Source organism: Larus michahellis, chromosome Z, assembly GCF_964199755.1.
Source record: "Larus michahellis chromosome Z, bLarMic1.1, whole genome shotgun sequence".
In the NCBI taxonomy this organism is placed as follows: domain Eukaryota; kingdom Metazoa; phylum Chordata; class Aves; order Charadriiformes; family Laridae; genus Larus; species Larus michahellis.
Genome location: NC_133930.1, coordinates 60,237,864 through 60,259,822, shown reverse-complemented (window position 1 = coordinate 60,259,822; position 21,959 = coordinate 60,237,864). Strand labels below are relative to the sequence as shown.

General features: G+C 38.0%; 1 protein-coding gene across 2 annotated transcripts in view; it reads left to right on the top strand.

Annotated features, from left to right (window-relative positions):
- LOC141736057 (solute carrier organic anion transporter family member 4C1-like) overlaps window positions 1-14,788 on the top strand; it is a 31,859-nt gene extending 17,071 nt beyond the window's left edge. Inside the window, exons 6-13 of one of the 2 annotated variants that reach the window (XM_074569705.1) lie at window positions 40-155; window positions 466-610; window positions 2,096-2,291; window positions 6,967-7,120; window positions 9,125-9,312; window positions 11,371-11,435; window positions 12,635-12,772; window positions 13,915-14,788. In XM_074569705.1, coding sequence (XP_074425806.1) covers window positions 40-155; window positions 466-610; window positions 2,096-2,291; window positions 6,967-7,120; window positions 9,125-9,312; window positions 11,371-11,435; window positions 12,635-12,772; window positions 13,915-14,039 — 1,127 coding nt within the window. In that variant the 3' untranslated portion in view covers window positions 14,040-14,788. The remainder of the gene's footprint in view (window positions 1-39; window positions 156-465; window positions 611-2,095; window positions 2,292-6,966; window positions 7,121-9,124; window positions 9,313-11,370; window positions 11,436-12,634; window positions 12,773-13,914) is intronic. The other variant, XR_012584892.1, reaches the window with a different exon arrangement.
- The last annotated feature ends 7,171 nt before the right edge of the window (window positions 14,789-21,959 follow it).

Below are 21,959 nucleotides of genomic sequence, written 5' to 3'. Positions count from 1 at the left end.
TTCAATGTTTTCATTGTCAGTAAATGTGCTCATTTTTAGGAACAGCAAAAATACAGGCTGAAAAAATCTCTGAAACTCATAATGACGGCAGTGAGGTGCTTGTTGAGAGCAAGAATATTGGAAAAAGTTTTAAAGACTTTCCCATGGCTCTCCTGGTAAGAAATCTTGAATTTACTGAAACTGATATGTTCTGAGAAAATAAATTCTTTTTCAGGTAGTACACAGGTGTTTAGAAAGGTAGTTGCTTCTTTATTGTGTTGTAATAGGGAAGTGTCTAGTGCTACTAATAATTTAATGCATATTTGTTGATGCTTAAGATTGTTAAAGCAAGAAAAGCGTATTAGTCAAGTTCTGCATGAGAGTATCTGCTTTAAATTATGACTTCTAGTTTAAAATGTGCCTTCTAGTTTACATGGTACTACAATGAAATGACTTCCTGAGTGTTATGCTAATTTCCCCCCATAGATACTGTTGAAGAATCCAGTACTTATGAGCCTAATAATAGCCAGTTCTTCAGAAGCCTTAGTTGCCACTGGCTTTGCCACATTTCTACCAAAGTTTATTGAAAATCAGTTTGGAAAGACATCAAGTTTTTCAGCAACTCTTGGAGGTAATGTGGCTTTTCATTTTTATTTTGTGCTGCACACCTTATTAACATTATAGGTTGAAGCTTATATAGGCATCTTGTGTTTTTTGAGGTATTTGTGAATATGCTTATATGAAATGCAGTTTTCACAGCAGAAACAGTGTTTTTATATTATTCTTGCCTGCCCTGTGAAAACCCTGATACCTAATTCATCAAGGGTGCAAATCTAATTTTTGTCTGTAGGTTCAGAAGCCTTGATAGTCATATTCCAAGTAGAATGAAATTTTGTGTGCTGCTGAAACTGTAATTTATTTAGTTTTTTATTCTTGGTGAAAACCAATTAATTTTACTCATTTAAAATCAGCTGAAGGAGCATTAAGCCTTAGTCCCTACTAAAGGAAGCAAGATGAAGGGCAGCTGGAAAGAAAGCTGTGCTTACCACAAGTAAGGGGCTGACTTGGCCTTTCCCTTCTTCAAATCCGCCATAACATTACAGTGAGAGAGCTTACAACAAAATGAATAATTAGGATATATTATAAAACTACTGTGTAACTGCTGCTTGTTGCCTTACTGTTGCTTACTTGTATTATCTGATATGCAGCAGTAATAGGTAGAACAGGGGAAGGCTATGAAAAGCTAAGTGCTGGAGAAACAAATAGAAGAAATCTGATGGAAGAGCTGCAGTCGGTAGGGTTGCATCATTAACTCTGATACAATTACTTCTAAAGAACAGCAGCCAAATCAAGGCAGATAGGCTGACAGCTGCTTGCAATATGGCAGACTTAGTATTCCTGGAATATGTCTTGCTAAATTACTTCAGCCATATAGTGCTGCAATATAATAGACATATGCTAGTTGAAGTGCTCTTTCTCCAACAAAAATATGTTTGGGGGAGACTCTGAATGACTTACTCCCCTGGATAATACTAGGCAGTGCTATCGCTATTCAGACATCATTGCTTCAAAACAAAGTATCTGCAAGTTTTAAACAGAAATAAGTTGGAATACATGCTCAATTGTTAAACAGTAATCAGCAGTGAAGTGGAAAATATTGACAGTGTCAATCAAATGTACAGCTTTAAGGAAATGCCTACGCTAATGTTGAAAGGTAGCTGTACCTGAACTAATGTTGAGCTAGATAGTCTTACGTGTTACCAAGGACCATGTTAACTCTTTAAACTGCCTTGGTTCAGAGATTCCTGCCCAGTATGTAGTACTCTTAAATAATCTAGTTTTGCTGTGTTGAGCTTGGGTTTTGAGCAATTATAAATTATGCTGTCTAGTTGAACTCCTGGAAAGGCTAGAGATAATGTAAGGGTAGAATAAATTACTCATATGGTCAGATTCTGGTAGGATGGTTTGAAAATGACATCACGTGGACTACATCTTAAGATACAGGTAACTGTTGTGATTGTTTTTTTTTTTGTTAGCATAAAGTTACACTCTAAACTGCTTCATTAATTATATCTTGCTTTTTTTGTGTAATTGCTGGTGTCTTGTTTTCCTCTAGGGCTTGTATTAATTCCAGCAGCAGCACTAGGCCAAATCATAAGTGGCATCTTGGTTTCCAAGTGCAAACTGGATTGCAAAAGCATAATCAAGTTCATGATAGGCACTTGTTCAGTGGCCCTGCTGTTAAACACAGTGTTTTTATTTGCTAAATGTGGGAATGAACCTTTCGCAGGTGTCTCTGAAACGTATAATGGGTAAATATATTTTAATGCACTCTTGGGTTTGGTGTTAATGTTTAAAATAGATAAGCTACATCACAGAATACAAAACCTTTAAAAATGTCATATTTTAGCTTGATGTATGAAACTGAAATGTTTTATGGAACTCTAAAACCTTGTTCTTGGAATCTTTATGTAGTAGATGACTAAGAAAATGTAATGATACATTGCTTGCAAAATGTTCTGAGCAGCCTGGTGGTCCTCAAAAACAATAACAAAATATCCCAGCTTCTGTAATTGTATTGACTACAGCTAATTTTGTATCTCTGCAGAAGTAGCATGTCTTTTGTATCTTGTTTTATTAACTAGCTGTTGACAATATCTGCAGTTTGTTCCTGGAAGGAGTCTGCCACATGCAACAATTTCATGAGAGAGCGATGAGGTGCGCTGCAGCTTAAACTGATTGCAAATTTTTCCCTAGAAAACAAAGATGTTATTGTAGCATCAGGTTCTAGGACATCTAGCCTCCATTTACGAAGGAGGCTTTCTTTTTTCCCTGTAAAATAGCTGTTAGAGGTAGAAATTTAATGCAAAGAGCATAGCTCAGTGACCTGAGTGGATGAATAAAACAGAGAGAGTAACACTGTTAACTGAAACATAATTCAAAACATTTTCGGCTAATGTGTAGGAAAGAATTCTCTAAGCAATATGTACTTTTCTTTCCCTTAAACAACACAATTCTCATTCCTAATGAGAACGCAATCTATCACTCATTTTTAGATACTTGTAGTATGATGATAAAAATTCTAGGGCAAAAAAAAGTCGCAAAAGCGAAAGTAAAAATGAAGCAAGATTAAAAATAAATACCTGCAAGGATAAACATTCTTTAGAAAATGGATTTCTAGGTCTGCTTTTAAAACTTCAACATTGAATGTATGAGATCAAATAACCACCATGTTGTATAAAAAGCCCAATCATGCCTTATTAAGGAATTAACTATAAGATTATAATGTTTCAGTTCTTGTAGTTTTAAATTGTATGCATTTCTGTAGCATGAGAAGTATTTAAAAGCAGGAGGAAGGCAGCTAGCTGTGACAAAACTGTGCTCTCAAGTGGTCGGTTACTCTGTTGTGAATTGACAGAGCCAGAGGCAGCTCCAGCTGTTTGATGGTCTGCCAAAGAGCCAGATGCTGTTTTGCAAAATAACTCTAGTGGGCTGGTAGCTAGGGACTGCTAGCTGCCACTTGAAAAAATCATAAGTTTGAACAGCATGCTGTGCAACTGAGTGAATAACTTACCAGTAATTTTTTGTTGTTTTCTCCAAATCCCCCATTTTAGAAAAGGGTTAGGTACACTATCTTGTTCAAAAGCAGCATGTGTAACTTATGCTGCAATGCATAAAAAAAGCTTTTGAACCTATATAGGATGGGGAAGAGGATCTTTTAATTTTACTGACACAGTAGCATGAACTGCACCATGAAAATGCAGAAGATGGGTTAGGGGGGTGAAATTGGTTTTGTAGTGTCCAAGGCATGTGCAAGTTGGTAATGCTTCTAGGAAAAAAATGATAAACATCTAATCAACAGTTAGGCTTATACGGTTTCTTCACTGGATGTTTATCATGCTTTTTGACTGACTTAAAATTAATGTATAACAAATAGAAGAACATAGAACATCTTACTCATGGAGGCAACTACATGCACAAATACCATAAAATATGAAGGCTATTCATTTTCCTAGGTCCTTTAAGGGAATCATTGTCATAAACATAACTGACAAATATTATGAAATTTTCCCAAAAATGCAAAGGGTGGCATGAAAGACTAACCAGATATTTTTCAGGTCTCTCATGTAGGTAAATATGGAAACAGTAAAATACATAAGGAGACAGATAATAGATTGAAGCAGTGAGGCTTCCAGTTCTCTAACAGTAGAAATTTAATGCCATGATACATTAAGCATTTGTTTGTATTGCTTTTACCAGAAGGCATACAAAATGAATAAACCAAATTTAATACACTGATGACTGAGGGGGGGAAAGGGGGGGCGGGCGGGGCATAATTCTTAAAACCCAAGTTACCACTCATTCTGATTCCATCTTTACAACTTGCTGTATCAATTGACAGTACATTCAAAGGCCACTGTTAACATTTGACACTTAAAACATGGCTCTGCTTCATTGTCTGGAAAAATGCTAGTTGTGAGATTACTGCGGACACTTCAGAACTGTGAAAACTAGGATGTAGGCTTTGGTTGTGGAAAGTCTGTAGTTACGTATTGAGCAAAAGAATCGGTATGTAGCAGTTGAATACTGAAGAGGTTGTGTAGACAATAGTATGTGAAGATATCCATATTTCTATATCATGCCCAATGATAATGAACAGCTACCAAAAGGTACAGCTGAATTGATTTTTTTGTTGTCCTAAGTTAAATACAGTTAAATTGTATTTAATAGTTTTGTGTAACTTCAGCAGTTATGTAGTTTAATTGTTGCTGAAGACCTCTTCTCTACAGCAGTTTGGAATTAACCAATCCTGAAATAAATCGCTCCACTCAATATCCATTATAAAAAGGAAAAAAAAGCTTTAGTTTTATCTAATTCACTCTCATGTTGGACATGTGACCAGTATCACTAATATACTACCAGTTCTGAAACTGCTTTCCATGAATGAATAAGCAACTAAAATATGTAGTAGTAGCTTAACAAATTTATAAGCTTCTGGAAAAATAGCCAAGAGTCTGACTCCTTATGCTATTGGATAAATGATTGAGAAAGAATAAATTATGAGAGTGCTCTGTGAGTTGACTTGGAAACTGTTTTTTTTTTTTTTGTGGAGGTTTTGAAGAAATCTTTCATGGCAAGCATTCTCTTTGTAGTCAAAAATAGACTGGAGGTTGGGGGGTTGTGTGTGTGGGGAAAGCGTTTTGTAAGTTTAATACCACAATCACATGAGTACAGGATCACTTTTGAGTTCATATATTAATGAACGAAGTATACTGTTTTTTAGTAACTGTTTATTACTGAATGAAGCTATAAGAAGAACTAGTGTGGTTTACTCCATCTACTAAACGCTTCAAAGAATTTCTTTAGCCTAATTCTTTTGCCCAATATTTCCTTTAAAAGTTGCCGTATCGGAAATGCAGTGACTATTTCTGTAGTTCTCTTCATTCCCACAAATCTCTGGGACTACTTGTTTTGCTGTGAAAGAATACCCAACCTATAGAGCTTTTAAAGACCATTTAATGGCCTCATCTCCTGGGCTTCTTTAGAAAAGTGATGTTAGATCAAGAAGTTCCATCTCATATAGAACCTATGTGCACTAAACTGCATTTGTTCTGTATTTTAAATTTTTTCTGACCATGCGTAACTAAAGGTTCAGTCTCACTTTGTAGGTCAGGGAAGAGGGACATTATCTGCACATGTAAACAGGACAAATGTTGCCACTGAACTGATTAAATACTTTTAGGCTTGACATGCCTCATAGGCTAACAAGAAACTGTATGAACAAACCTATGATTAGTGAATTTGCTTATCATGTACTGTAGTGCTTTAAGCCAGAGCAAACTAACTTTGACTTTTCTGTGTATGCAGAATGAACTAATGTAACTCAGTAGGGTTTAACTGTACTACAACCAAATGAAATGTATAGGTAGTTATGATGTCCCCAATATTCCATGTGCAGTTTGAATTCTATGTAAGTAATCAGCTTAATTCCTAGATAAACTATTTCTCCTAATAGTATTTTTGAACATCTTTAATTCCCTTGAAGAAACCAACCTCTTAGGTAATGAATCTGTAACTTTAAGTTTACAGTGCAATACTTAAACTACTGGCAGTGTCTATATCCTGGTTTCATCTCACTGAATTCTGAACCTGTGAGGTTTCTTTACTTATTAATCCACTACTATTAAAAAATCAAAGATTTTCTTATTCTCTCCAATTATATCTTAAGAAGGTACCCCCACATCCAAAAATTATTTTTTCATACTACTAATATAGTGGGACTACTTCAAATGCAACCATACTATGGCCTATACTAGAAGTAAATGCCTAAATTGAGAGTAGTATTATAAGTAAGAGTTAAATTTAAACTCTGTTCTTCATTAGTTATTCCCTGAACAGTCACAGAAAGTCTTTAAGGTCCTTTTGGGTGTGATAAAACTTTGTTTGTATGTCATGGCACTCTGCATTTAGCATGTGCAGTCGTCTTGGTGCTGGAACAATCTAGATGTCTGCATAGCAGTGTTAAATATTGAAACATGCAGAGTTTTGCAACCGGTCTTGAATCCAAAACAGGGAAAAAACCTTGGAACATGATCATTAGAATAAACAACACCAAATACTGTTTTGAATCTTGTTGGTTTTTTTCTTTAAACTGTAAATTGAAGAAATTCAAATGTATAAATGTGTGTGAGGGAGGAGATGATCTAAGAAAAGAGTTGGGTTGAGACACAGAATTTAATAATCTGTTTTGTGAATGGAAATTGGAAGAGTAATCTATGGAAGGAATAATAGCACAAAAATATCTAGGTATAAGACAAATGCGAGTTACCTAGGGATTACCTAACAACTAGGAGCATTGTTTATTTTTAAACAATTAAGTGCATAAATCACCAGAATTGAATATTTTGAGATTTATTATCTTATGAATACTGCATTACTTGGATATCCGATGTTTTTAAATTAAGTCAATTAATTTTTACCTTTCAGAACAGGCATGCTATATAACTTAACAGCGCCATGCAATGCTAACTGTGGATGTTTGCGCTCCATGTACTACCCAGTTTGTGGCAGAGATGAAGTCCAGTACTTTTCTCCCTGTTTCGCAGGATGTTCATCACATCTTTTCAACAACATGACAAAGGTACTTCATGCTACAAAGATTGCTGACGTGGTCTGTTCTGCTTCCCTGCAAAATGCATTCTATATTAAACCCACACCCCCCCTCCCCGCCCCGTTCTTCTCTTAGTATGACAGGAAATCACAGTATTTCTGAATCTAAGTGGTAATTACTACAAGAAAAATAGGTGTGGATTGGAAACACATGTCTAAATAGGATGAATGTTGGTATGTGTCAAAGTTTGATATCCTTTGACCAGGTGCTTTTACATACCCTTGGGGAGGGTGTAATGTTTAATATCAAATTTACTTACTTGATGACAGTTGATGTTACACAGGATTTCTGACTTAGAATGAAAACTGAAAACAATACAGATGCAAGCTATGCTTAGCAAAATACAGCAATTGCAATACACAGTTCAGTCATAATACTAGTGTGATTCCCACTATTGGTCTTTGTAACTTGCTCACTGTCACAATGCTCGGCCTCCCCAGTTGTTGGGAAGGCATACGTGGTTTGAAGCACGCTCAAGCCCATTGCTCCCTTTGAAATTCTTCTGCTAGTTGTCTGGCTTTTTATAGTCTGTGTTGGGCTCAGCCACGCTCACCCCATGCTGGTCTGGCTGATTTAGGGAGACATTCGCACTCTCTTAATGAACTCGGGGAGAAACATTTACACCACCACTTGATTCACTCAACTGACATAGCTGTTTCTTTTCTGCATAGCTTTCTGTGCAACAGCTGTGGTCACTCACAGTGTGCATTGTTCTGTGACCTTCATGGGCACATTGCCCTTTCCTGTCTTCTCTGAGCCTCCTTCCATTATAGGGGTTTATTGGTCAGTTGTCATCTTCATTTCTGCTAAACTTTCTAATGCTGAAAATACATTAAACATGAACGTACTTTAAATGGAGTTGACAATCAGAAAAGTAGAAATCAGCAACTGCCTTGACACTAAACTGCAGTTTTTATCTAGATCTTATAAGCATAATGTAACACTTATTGTATGCATGGCAACCTGCTTCTGTGAGTTTCCAAACCTGGAATGACAGTTGCCCCTGATGTTGGAATGGTAAGCCATGGAAGTGGCTGGTTATTACCAAACCTTCCAGAACTGAAAGACCTTCTGTGCTTGTCTCTACTACTACAACAAACTCTTGAGCAGGAATGTGGAGGAGTGTAGGAAGAGCCTAAAGGTAGGCAAGCTGAACCAGGGGATGCCTCGGGGGACTTTTCATATCAGAAAAGAACAATTGTAAATGAGAGGAAGTATTATCTAGAAGAAAATGTAGGGGTCTGACTACTTATTGCTGTGAAAACTTCATACTGCACTGATAAATGTGGGTTTTTTTTCCTTTGAAAACAGACTTGAGTGGATTTAAACGAAGACCATAAAACTATTCCATTTTTTCACCTGCTTACAAAAGCAATCCCGCATTGCTTCTGTCAGTAGAGCTCTCCTCTCTTCCTGTCAAGTACAGCCCAGTGTAAAAAACAGCCTGTTTGTAGCCAAGGCTGTCAAGCTAGGTGATCTGGGACTTGCCAACATCTCTGAAAAATCTTGTTTTGGATGCTGTGGCTTGCCCTTTCTTAATTATACACAGTTATTGGTGTGTTATCTTCACTGATTTGTAATAAGATTTGAATGCAGAAGTTGTCACTTCAAGGCTTGCTCTGTTGGTGTCTTTGTATAATGTTATGTACTGCATATGTTTGTGCCTCTAACTCCCAGATCTTTAGTTTTCAGGTTTTTTATGCTTGTCCTAAAAACTTGCTCCACACAAAATGGAGACTATTACTGTATTTTCAGATCACAAAATCAAAAATGACTTTTCCTCTGGTGTGCTGGATCAGTCAAGTTCTTCTGAACCAGTTTTAAAAATTAGGGTTAGTGTCATATGATCATCAGGAAGTAGACTGTTTCCCATAGTGTAAAGTCAGTGTGATGCAGACCCAATGACCATCTGCTGTATTAGCATCACTCAGTGTCATTCTTAGAGCTGAATTTTGTTTTGTAAATTATTTGTAGATGTACCAGAACTGTTCCTGTATTGGGAGACCAAAAAGAGAAAATGATTCAGAAGACTTTATCTTTGAAGCTGTCCCTGGGAAATGTCCAACACGATGCAAATTTTTACCTTTATTCCTGACCTTCTTCTTTTTCACTGTTGTTTTTACATTTATGGCTGTTACTCCAACAACTGTGGCGATTCTCAGGTACGTTTTTTGGGCTGAGAAATAGGTAGCATTCTTGTGAGAACTAATATCAGTGAAATACTTTAATTCCGTTTTGCTTTGGAATGTGAACTTAAACCAATGTGCAAGGGATTTCCTGTTGTAGTACTCTGTGTGGTAAGCAGACATATTTGAAGCAGGGGACAGTCATACCAGTGTTCACTCTCTCTCTAATTACATTTGGTTAGTAGACACTGTTTGAATCTTTTTAAAAAACAAAACAAAACAAACCCAAAAAAAACCAAACCCAAAAAACTTTCCTACTTCTAGCAAAATCACTCTTTTATGGGAGCGCTCATGACTGTTTTAGTCAAAGCAGGAAGGAATAAAGATGCCATGTGCTTGGATGAAGAAAATATTTGACTAGCCTGTATATTGGTAGTGCCAGAATTTCAGATTGTACCAAGAAACGAACAAAACCGCATTCAGTCTCATAATATCAACCTTTGGTTCTTATCTCAGGTCAGAGTTCTGACTTGCAAAATTGTAGTCTGTCAAGAACTGTAGACTACCTTTTGTGTGATACTGCTGTTGTATTTGTGGCAGTCATTAATATAAAATGTGACGGCGTGTACGTGGCTGTTAACCAATGGTTTGGTGGTCTTTCAGATGCATGAAAGCTAGATATGCTTTTTTTTTCCTTTGATACATGGTCCCTATTCTGAAAGTAGAGCTATTTCACTTTATGTTGAAATCTGACTTGTACCTCTGGTACTTCTAGAGTGAAAATGTTCAGGATGCATAGGCGTACATGCACTATACACAAGATGTTTTGGCAGGGTGTGATTAGATGCTCTTTTTCCAACCTTCTAGGCATGGGGTTGAGGAGGGGAATGATACACTGCAACAGTGCTTTCTAATAGGCTTCTGTTCAGAGTTGGTGTAAATCTGGAATTAACAGCTTGTCATATTACTGTGGGGGCAGAATAATGTGAAGTGTTGAATTATCTTCAAAACTGAGCTGCAATAGTTTTATTTAGATAATTCTAAGCAATAACGCTTGGAATCTTGGATCCTTCTACGCTTCAACTGAAATAGTGAATTAGTTTTTATGGAAGACTGTAGAGCTGTTTAAACGTGCAAAACCTAATCTAAATAGCTAAATGTGAGCTAAGTTACTACAGTATACTCTGAGATCTTTTCAGTGGGCCTACTTTGTGCAACTTCAAGTGTAAACCCATGTATGTGACAGTGTTCTAGTGCTAGAAATAACTACCCACACTACGCAAAACTCATTCTCCTTCCTCTTCTTACCTTTATGGATAAGGAGATTCTAACAGTGACTGTTGATAACGGCTCATCATTTTTGTATGGGTAATCCTCATACATACTCCAGAATGAAGGAATAACTCCAGAGTATTTAGATATTGTTTAAAAGTTTACTGTCTAGAGTTTATTAAAGAAAACAGAGATGAAACTAAATCGTATAAATTAAGATAGGTTATATTTGATCTTCACGGTAGTATCATTAAGACACTGTCAGGATAAAATGTTTGTTGCTGGAGAAATATCTGAAAGAAATGGGTAGGAGGTAAGGCCGTAAATTCTGCTAGTTATTAAATCAGTATATTGATTTGTATAGTGTAGGGCAGAACTGATTCATTGTCAGGTGACTACATGTAAAGGTTACGGGAAGTACAACACCTTGTGCTGAAGCCTATTCGTGTATTGCTTCTTTAGAAACAGTAGTTCAAGATTGCATCCTAGCACTGTCCTTAAATCCTTGGTTGTTTTGTGGAAAAAATGTTCACCAGTATATCAGGGTGATATTGGTTAGCTAGCTTTTTACTTATGCTGTTTTGTTAAACTAGCTCAATCTAAAATTCCTTGATGAGCTATTGGAGTTGCCTCTATCATTTGTCAAAATATCTCTTGAAGTTGTTTGCTTACTTGTTCTGCCCATTGGATTTCTAAAACACTCTGCAATTAACAGGTTAAAACAGTATATTAAGACAAAGCATATTCCCTGAGGGACAAAGCAGAGAAATAGAATGGTTAAAACTTGTTTACTAGGTCTTAAACTGCAAATCTTGTTTGCAGGTGTGTGCCAGATAAACAGCGCTCATTTGCTCTTGGAGTACAGTCAGTGTTCCTACGACTACTGGGTATGACTTTCTTGTTGAAATGCCTGCCTCTGAGTGATACACATTTGATGTTTTTCTAGACTTAAAAAATAATGTATTAAGAAGCTTTCAGAGGAGCTTGAAATAGCCTGTCATTGGCTCATAGAATACATTTGTTTTAAGGCAGATGCCATCTGGATTCAAATTCCTCTTTAAATAGTGCACGTGTACTCATTTTAGCCATTCTTGTTCTTATCACCAGGAAGAAAATACAGGTAACTGACATCCTTTCAGCAAAAGGCACCTGCTGCCACTTCCCCCAGAAGGAGGCCTATTCTGAAAGTTAGGAAAAAGTGAAGTAATAGAAAACAGCTTCATGTAGTTGATATCTGAAGATCCAGAAGATATCTATGGCAGAGTCTTAAATCTTGACTTTGCTGTGGAGCTTAGAATAGGAGAGCTCTTCTTCAGCCGCAGTCAGTACAGGCAGTGGAAAGGCAGTAACTAACAGCGTTACTACCAACAAGATACTTAGGGTGTGGACTCGAGGGGTCCTGAACAGAAAACCTGCAGTGAGGACATAGCTGATTGTTAGCTTAAGAACAGTTTAGGTGTTGAGTAGGTTAAATAGACATGCAATGATGTACCTGGAGTGTTTATTATAAAATTAGCTATACCTGGATGCAAAACACTTGTGCTTTATGAAGCACTGTTGTAACAAATATCACACAAATCCAATAAATTCTACACAGGAATAATTTAAACACTACTCACTTCATGTGGATTTTTTCCTAGAAGGTTTGCTGCATCTGAGGGATGGGAAAAAATGTGTAGTTGAACTTATTAACATAATATTTTAGTTCTCTGCATTTGGAACGGGTTAGTGTATATGATCTGAGAAAAGAGACTTGTTTTCCTTCAGTTGAACTCCTGCTTCCTTGATTCCTTTTCCAATGAAAACTGAGGAAGTTATGAGAAACTCAAGTCTTTGAACAAACTTCTTGCTTGATAAAGTGAGAGCAGTATAAATAACTGACACTCTATGCATCCTGCCTATTAATTGAGAGCAATGGAAGAGGCACACTTGCTATGTAATATGATTTTGATTAAAACGTTATGTTTAGTGTGTGGCTCTCCCATTTTATCTTCCCCACCAGCCTGGCATTTTACTGTATGCATTAAGGCCAGGTAAGGCTATTCCAAGTAACTCAAATGTTCTAACATGTTACTGTGATTTTTAGGTACTGTTCCCGGACCAATTTTGTTTGGTGTTGCTATAGACAACAGTTGCACTCTGTGGGATATTGATGAATGTAATACTAAAGGAGCCTGTTGGGTGTATGACAATGAAAAAATGGCTTATCTGCTGATGGGGATAAGTAAGTGACTTCTTCATATTAAGTACGTGTACAAAGTAATAGATATACAGACTTTGATTGCTCGATGGGAATTACTTTAAAATAGAACCTTAAACTCTTATCTTTTAGCAGCAGTATTTTTTTAAAAAAAGCACTTTATTTTTTTTCATAAATCATGACAAGCAAAATATCATGGAAGGAGCAAGAACACATTAAGTGGCTCTTAAAAATTACCCACAAGACTTTTTTTTAACAATAATCAAAATATTTTTACTCTTCAGTCTTTCTTCATTGCCACACTTCATTTACTGAATTTTAAGAGATTGGCACACATTTCATTCTTACCTGGCTTGGTCTGTTGGCAGCTTAAGGTCTGAAGAGCTTTCTTCCTCTTGTCGTATTTCAGTTCTTTTCCCTAAATTAATATCAAGGTCTCGAAAATATCTCTGAACACTAGTCAAAATTTTTCCCAACCCGTTTAACAATCTGTTCCCTTCAAGTATGTGACAGATGTATGTCTGGGGGAAGAAAGGCAGGCTAAGCTTGCATCTGTGGTAACTGCTGTTGTCCTGTCTTCTAGCAACTGTGACACTTAACAGTGCATAAAATGAACTGCTAACATCTAATCTTGAAATTGAAAAAGCAGGCGTCACAACTTCAGGTTTCGGTATCTCAGGCATATTTGTGATCAAATACAATCCCTCCTCTTCCCTGACTCCTTGCGCCCCCAAATTGCACAAACATCATTATGTACCAGTGAGGAGTAAATGAAACAACCTCTTAAGGTAGCTGAGGAGAGAATACTTAACAGGCTTGTATTTGGGGAGTTTTAGTTTATGGCAGAGAGAATATTGATGCAATGAAGAGCAGTACTGAAGCAAGAAATAAGGAAGACGCACTGCAGGCTAGAATGGGGTGAAGAAATACAGAACTGAAGTAATGGCAATAGCTGCTGCAAGCAAGAACTGGCAGGCAGTGAGGGGTCTGAAGTTGGTAAGGCTGCCTTTACCTGCCCTTTGTGGTTCATGCAAAATACATTGAAATTCACAGCATCTGTTTTAAATCAGTGTAATTCACCATGTGAAACTTTGTAAATGACTGAAATGCTCTTAACTACTATTGAAGGTGACTGCAATAAGGACTCTTCTGTTCTTTGCATTTAGGTGCTGCTTGCAAAATCATCACTATCATCTTTGTGGTCATGGCAGTATATTTGTATAAGCCTCCACCAGCAAGTGCAGCCCTGTCGCAAAAGGATTCAGATATGGTGTCTTCTATACGCACATAAATCATGAGCAAATTGGGGGCTTTTGAAAGAGCCAATAAGAATAAGCATTATTACAACTCTTGTACCAAAGTTCTCGTACACCATTACCTAAATATAAAAGATGATATTCAGTTCTTGAACAACTTAGAATATTTGTGAATGTGTGTAGTGTTCTCTAACTTTGTAAACATACTTTTTAGTAATACATTGTGTATATCCAAAAAGTGACACTTAAATTTGCAGTCTAGTTTTAAATGTCTAATTTATAAGTGAAACAAGTTGGGACACTCTGATCAAAAAAAGAAACCAAACCAGGAAAAATGAACTGAACTGAGCTGACTGTGAGCCTCATTTCCCTTCTTAAAGTAATGCTGAAGCAAGACTGTAGTGGGAGAAAACAAGTAACCTGGTATATTAAAGGGAACTGTGGATGTTTTAAAATGGAGTTATTTTAATGTGCAAATAATCTGGGCTACTGCCTTATTTGGGGATTTTGAGTGTAGATACACTTGGCAATGTGCAAGTATGAACATGTTTTAAAAATATTTTTATATGTTATCTCAATGGCATGAGTTCACTTTTTAGTATTTGTAGAAAAATGTAAATAGTTATTACAGGGGAGCTGGGTTCGTAACAACAAAATATTTGTTAAATTAAGTGCCTGAGTTTCTATCTGGAATTCATATAGAAAGTGGCTGTCCAGCTGCTTGCTTTAAGCATTGTTAACATTTTTCTATGAAACTGGAAAATAAAACCTATTTTCTTACTAATTCTGTGTATACTGTGTCATTTTGAAGTGACTGAGTACTAGGCTTCTCAACTGCAAGAAACACAGTGCTGAAAGCTTGCGAAGAATATGTGTGCAATCTTCAAAAGTAGAAAAATATAGCTTTTGACTTAGACACTGTGTGCTATTAAAGCTGTGTTTATATAGCACAACACAAATTAGCCACTCTTACCAGATATTAAACTATATTTGCCTGCTACTGAAATATTGTTCAATAGTGACGAAATTTTTAATGAGCAGGATATCCTCTGCACTTGCTTGAATTAATGTAAACTTCCTTTCTGTTGCACTGTCTATGCATGTCACTCTTATGTAGCCATGTGTGCCCTTTTCATCTGGTTACATGGACTCTACACCTTGACTCTACCAAGATTGTTTTAAACAAGTGCTATGGCAAAGGATTATGGCGTATGGGTCATGTCTCATCTAATTCTTTAAATGCAGCAGCTGTTAAACTAGGTAGAGGTTAAGTATACAACTCAAGAAGAGGATCTTCTATAACTATTTCGAAAGAACTATTCAGGAAATGAAGCAAAATAGACTATACCTCCTGAAAGCCAGAAGACTTCATGGCTTTTCAGTCAGAGAAGGAAAGGGGCGGAATACAACAGCTGAATTAATGCTTGCATTATTTATCTGAATGTCTCCTGATAACATCATTTCCTGATAAATGATCTTGGAGCAAGATTGGTAACTGCCCTTGAAGAACTAAATGCTGATCTTCCATAAAGTTTGGGAATATGGCCCAAAACTCTGAATTCAGTTTCCAGCTCTAACACGGAGTGTGTTATATCAAATCACTTAATCATAGTAAAGACATGCGCTATGGTAGCTAAACTGGTAAACTTGCTTCTCTTGTTCTGTCTTAGGCTGTGAGATCATAGCTTACAGTTTCTGCTGCATAACATGATTGCACGGATTACAAAACTTGTGGGGCAGAGCAACAGGAGCTTCTTCTTCTGAGGAAGTTATCAGCACTTAGTTGCATTGGAGTGGGTATTTGGGTGGAGAAGGAAGGAAGTATTGCCATGGTGTAAAATTACGGTTAATGCTAAAGGCTGTTGCAATTTATAATCTAGCCTGTGACTTGTTAAAGATTACCCTTGTTAGTTTAGGAGGAGCAGCACAATGATTAGAAGAGAGACCAAATATTTAGAACTGAGTAACTTTACCTTGTGTCATAGCAATGTTACATTGCTATGTACAGTGTGATAGATAGCGGAGGGCAGTAGATATTGTGTTAAAGGTTTTACTGAGTAAAGGTAAACATCTTTTAAAGGTTTACCTTTACTGAGTAAAGGTGAACAAGTGTGTGTTAGGTATTTGGACAGAGAGGGTGAATTAAAAACTGACCAAATGAATGGGCCCAGAGGGTCAAAGCACAAAGTCCAGTTACTAGTGCTGTACCCCATAGATCAATACTGGGGCCAATCCAATTCAACCTCTTTGTTAATGACCTGAATGATGGGATAGGTTGTGCTCTGGAGGAGTGGCTGATAGAAGAGATGGTTTTGCTGCCACCCAGAGGGACCTTGACAAGATGGAGAAATGGGCGAATGGGAACTTCATGAAGTGCAAAGACCTGCAGCCAGGGACAAATAACCCCATGCACCAGTAAAATGCAGGGGGCCACCCAGCTGGAAAGCAGCTCTTCAGAGAACGTCCTTGGTTTCACGGTGGGCAAGCTGACCACAAGGTAGCAGTAAGCCCTGTCTGCAAAAAAGGCCAATAGCATCCTGGGCTGCGTTAGGCAAAGCAGTGCTAGCGGGTTTATGGAGGTGATCCTTCCACGCTACTCAGCCCTGGTGAGAACACACCTGGAGTGCTGGGTTCAGGTCTGGGCTCTCCAGAACAAGAGTGAGACGGATTTACTGTAGGGGGTGTGGTGCAGGGCTACAAAGGTGATAAAGGGGCTGGAGTATCTTTCACACTGAGAGAGCTGGGGAAGCTTCTTCAGACAGGAGAAGAGAAGGCTCAGGGGGATCTGAGCCTTGAAGAGGGGGAAGCCAGACTGTTCTTATTAATGTCCAACTGTCTGAACAAGAGGCAGCGGGCATGAACTGAAACACATGAAGTTCCATCTGAACACAAGAGTTATTTTTTTTAACTATGAAAGTGATCAAACATTGGAACAGGTTGCCTGAGGAGTTGTGGAATCACCATTCTTGGAGATGTTTAAAACCTGACATGATCCTGAATAATCTATTCTGGCTGACCTTCCTTGTGCAGGAGTGTCGGACTAGATGATCTCAAGTGGTCCCTTCCAGCGTAAAAGGTTCTGTGTTTCTGTGAGATGCTCCTCAGTGTGGCCTTTGTCCCATGCACCATGTGATGTGTAACTTCTATAAAGATTCTTGCAAGGGAAGACCTGTCTGTTCTTGTGCAGTGTCCTTTGGCTTCTTTTTGGGGGTTTTGTTTTGGGATTTTATTTTTTTTTAGTATCAGCTTGTATCTCACATTAAAAAACATTTAGCAGCTAATACTGTGTGTGCGTCTCACTGGGTGATAACATGAGAATGCTAACAGTGACAAAACATTTCAAACAGCAGTTGACAGTCTTCTGTGATTTGTACATGCTCTGTGAACTACTGTTTATAGAGTGCTTGGACAGCTAAATACACAAACTCATGTCCTTGATGTTGTATTAATTACCACAGATTTGAGGTTTAAGAAGAATCTCAAGTATTGTCCAAAATAAAGATGATTTAAAACTTTTTGAAAGTTGAATCTTCTAAGTAGGATGGTTATTTTTAGAAACATATCCTAGTGCAAATGAGTCTGCCCAACTAAAAGTAGTTGAGTATAAGTTTTCATTCATTTATGTGCCAGAAGTAAGCTTCTAAACCTAAGCATATTGCCCTGCAGGGCTAGCGCAAATAAAGTCTCCAAAACTTTACTGGAGCCTCTGATTGCTAAATCTGTAGGATTCCAGGGGTCTTACAAGGGAGTGACAGTAATTAGCTGTTACAGTTGAGACTAAACTTCTCATCTAAACTTTCTTTGTTGTTTTGTGTTCTTTTATTTCAAAATCAAGACTGCGTTTCTCTCTGTTTTGCAGAGGAAGGATGATAAGGTAATCTGAAGCTCTGTTTGGAGAATGGAAGCTGGAGCCTCTGTTAAAATAAGTGTCGTGGTTTTGGCCGGATTGGCCAATCAGAACGACAGATGCCCCCCCCAAAGAGAGGAGAGGAAGAGATAAGAAGATTTACGAGTTTAGAGAAAGAACTAAACTACTTTAATGAAAATATTACAAATAAGGAAATAAGAAATAATAATAAATTTTTTTAAAAAGTATACAATATATACAAAACTGTATCCAGCTCCCAGGATGATATCACCAGCAGACACAGGGAAAGTCGTAGACTGGAGTCAGCGACGGACAGGAGCTGAATTCTGGATCTGGAGTCAGGAATGCACGTATTGGGATCAAAGGCAGACGAACAGAGAGAGTCCTCCTCAGACGATGGCCATTGAAGAAAAGAGAGCTGACCTTTTGATCCCTCAGCTTTTATACTGAGCGTGGCAGATAGGGCGGAATACCCTGTTGGTCAGTTTGGGGTCACCCGTCCCCTCTGCTCCTCCCTGCAGGTGGGACCCCTCTACGCTTCTCCGCTTCCGACCCTCTAACGGGGCAAGCAGCGACGTTAGCTGACCTTGGTTGTTATAGCAATAGGTATAAGCAAGAGCCTCTGTGCACACCATTCCTTGGTGTAATCAGGTCTTACCACTCTGAGAGGGAACAGTGTCTGAACAACATGCTGTTACTTTCAGACTTTAGTCAGTTAGAAGAGGCCCAGCTAAAAAGTAAAATTACAAAACGGAAAATTGGTTCTGTTTTACCTCAAACCAGGACAATAAGCTATTTGTTTCTATTGGAGCACTTCTCCAAAGTGAATAGTTTAATGCCAAAATTCACTGCAATGGCAAGAGAACATTCTTCCTGGCTTCATGAGAAGCCTTCACTAAGAAAGGGGAAAATCTGCATTTTATTTTGCATGTGTCTACCGTACGTGTCATTACTTAGAAGTGTAAAATATTTTGTATCTATACCTTTCTTGCAGAGTCTCTTTGCACGTGATTCAAGGTATCTGAACAAAATGATCTGAAATGGGTTGGTTGTAAACAGAGCAGATCCAAGTATGTCTGCTGATAGATTATGGACGTAAACGTGGGCACCTTTGAAGTGCTGCAGCTTGCTAGCTGCCCTTATATATATGAAGTTCAGTTGCTGACAATTACTGAGGTGATGACAATGGGTCTTGCGCTGCTTCCAGGTCTAAAACATGTTAAAGGTAGATCAGGTATAAACAAGTGTAAGAAAATTGCTGAGAAAGCATCTTTCAGGTCTGAAAGTCTTCAAAAGGGTTGTGGGTTGAGTAGTATTTCAGTTTGGGAATGAATGAGTGTGAAATACTTCTATAATCTTTTGGTACAGTAGCAGAACATACAGTTGTGATTTAACGTGACTGGGGTCGGGTGTTTTTAGTTTTTGGTTTTATTGATTATGTGAGTTTGTTGGGGTTTTTTGGGTCGTGGTTTGGTTTGGGTTTTTTGTGTTTTGTTTTTGTTTTTTGTTTTTATTTTGCCAGCAGATGGCTCTGTTTCTGCTAACAAAAGTCAGATTTTTTTTTTTTTGAACATTATGAACATTATGGGTCTTTAGAATGCGGAGCAGAAAATATGCAGCTTTTGCAAAAATATTCTGTTAACGGAAGTGTGACTGGTGTCTTTTGTCTTCTTGATTTCTGGTTTTGCAGTGGCAGTGACTTTATTCTTTTGGTAAATACATGATTATTCCTGTTTATGATTTCTTTTCTTTTTATGACATGTCTTCGCAGCACTCTATGCACTCTATTTTTGTATGTTTTGTGTTTCTTTTTCCCCAGAGACAGAAATCCCCAGGCAACAATGTCAGTGTTAGATTAGAGAAGCTTTACAAAAATACAGAGGGAGCCAATTAATCTTATATCTCAGTAATAAATGATGCAAAAAAGCTGGAATACATTATTAGTGTGCTGCTCCCGTGGCAAATGTACCCAGAAGAGTGAGTCTGCTGTACAGAGGAGTCTTATGAATTTGGCCTGCTTACTCCTGTGTATGCATTTCAAAATCTGTGTAATGTGAGTGCTGGTAAGTGGTTATAAAACACCCAGTCCTCTCCAGTCTACAGAATACCTCAGTAAATGCACAAAATGGAAGCCCCAGGGGCACATACATACTTTTTTCTGATCATTATTAATCTTTAAACATTCATATTGAATAAGTGAATTTTTAGCGTGAATTTGAGCTCTTGAGCAGAGGTGAAATATAAACCAGGAAAATAAATTCCAAGCTGAGTATGGAGATGGTCATTCCCTTCAAATTATTCAGAAACTTCTAATGATGGCTGGGCGAACTTGAGACCTTGAGACTGCTTTGCCCCCAGTATTTTGCTCTGAGATTGTCTTTAAAGGAGCAAAGTGAGTAAATATTTATCTTGTTTGTAAAGAAAACTAAAATAATGAAATAGGTTCAGTTGGTCTGAAACCAGTGAAGGTTTTGCTATTTATTTAAAGGGAATCAGAGTGCTCAGATGAATTGCAAGATAATTGTTTAATATTTGTTGCATTTACCATCTATCCAGATGGAGGAAGCTGGTGTCACAAAATTGAAAGGATTTGGTAACCTATAAAACTTTAAGAAATGACTGAGCTATGACAGAAATACAAGCTGGAGAGAGAAAATTAGTGCTTTTCAGAATGTTTTTTCCTACCTAGTCATCTTTTAGAAATGTCTCACTTGTCATGTTTTAATTGGCTTGATGTAGAGATTGGTTTCATAGATAAGGAAAAGTCTACCAATTAATGCAAATCCACATCTCCACCTTTGCGCTTTGCTTTTCCCAGGCATCTGTTGCCATTCTTCCAAATGGCAAACTGTCAGGCTACAGATAATAGAGGCTCCAAAACACCGAAGTAATTACCTGCAATAAGTGAACTGAAGCAGTTCCAGCAAGATATTGGCAAATAAACATACTAAAACGGCTATAATAGGAGACATGAAATGAGACAAAAGAAATGAGGGTTAAAATGTGACACATGGAAGGGAATTCATACAGGAGATGAAGATTACATTGCTATTGTATTTCATACTAGTTGAAGTGAACGACCTTGATTTGAAATGCTTTGTAAATCAGATATTTGTGCCTATGGGAACACAAGGCCATACAGTGGTTGATTGCATAAGGGCATAACCTCCTGGAAACAAACCCTAGAAACAAATCAGGTAGTGTGTGCACATTACAATATGTGCTGGGATAGCTAGAAGAAAAAAAGATAACATTATAGGCAATTTAAAGAAGTTTAAAATTCTGATGCTGTAAAAATGATTTACCCTCTTGTAAGGCTGGCTCTTCCATGTGCATGTACCAGTTTAATTTTTGTGATTTTCGCTTACCAGGTAATATGCCCGTGTTTCCTTTCCAGCTAGGTGGGTTTGATTTTTCAACAACATTCTATTGAGTGTGGGTCAGCTTTTCTTTGGTTGCCCCATCATTTGAAAGAACACTGCAATGAGGAATCTGTTTAACTTCACCATCTAAGAACAAAGGACGAATGTGACCTATTCTTGTCAGTTCCCTTCTGCTCTATGTCCTTCAGAATTTTTGGCTGTGAATCAATCTCAGGAAAACCCTCAGCAAGTTTGCCGACGACACCAAGCTGCGTGGTACGGTCGACTCGCTGGAGGTAAGGGATGCCATCCAGGGGGACCTTGACAGTCTTGAGAGGTGGGCCTGTAAGAACCTCATGACGTTCAACCAGGCCAAGTGCAAGGTCCTGCATCTGGGTCATGGCAATCCCAGGCACAAATACAGGTTGGGCGGAGAATGGCTTGAGAACAGCCCTGAGGAGAAGGACTTGGGGGTGCTGGTAGACGAGAAGCTCGACGTGAGCAGGCAATGCGCACTTGCAGCCCAGAAAGCCAACTGCATCCTGGGCTGCATTAAAAGTGTGTCCAGCAGATTGAGGGAGGTGATTCTGCCCCTCTACTCTGCTCTAGTGAGACCCCACCTGGAGTACTGTGTCCAGCTCTGGAGTCCTCAACACAAGAAGGACATGGACCTATTGGAGCAGGTCCAGCGGAGGGCCACGAAGATGATCAGAGGGCTGGAGCAC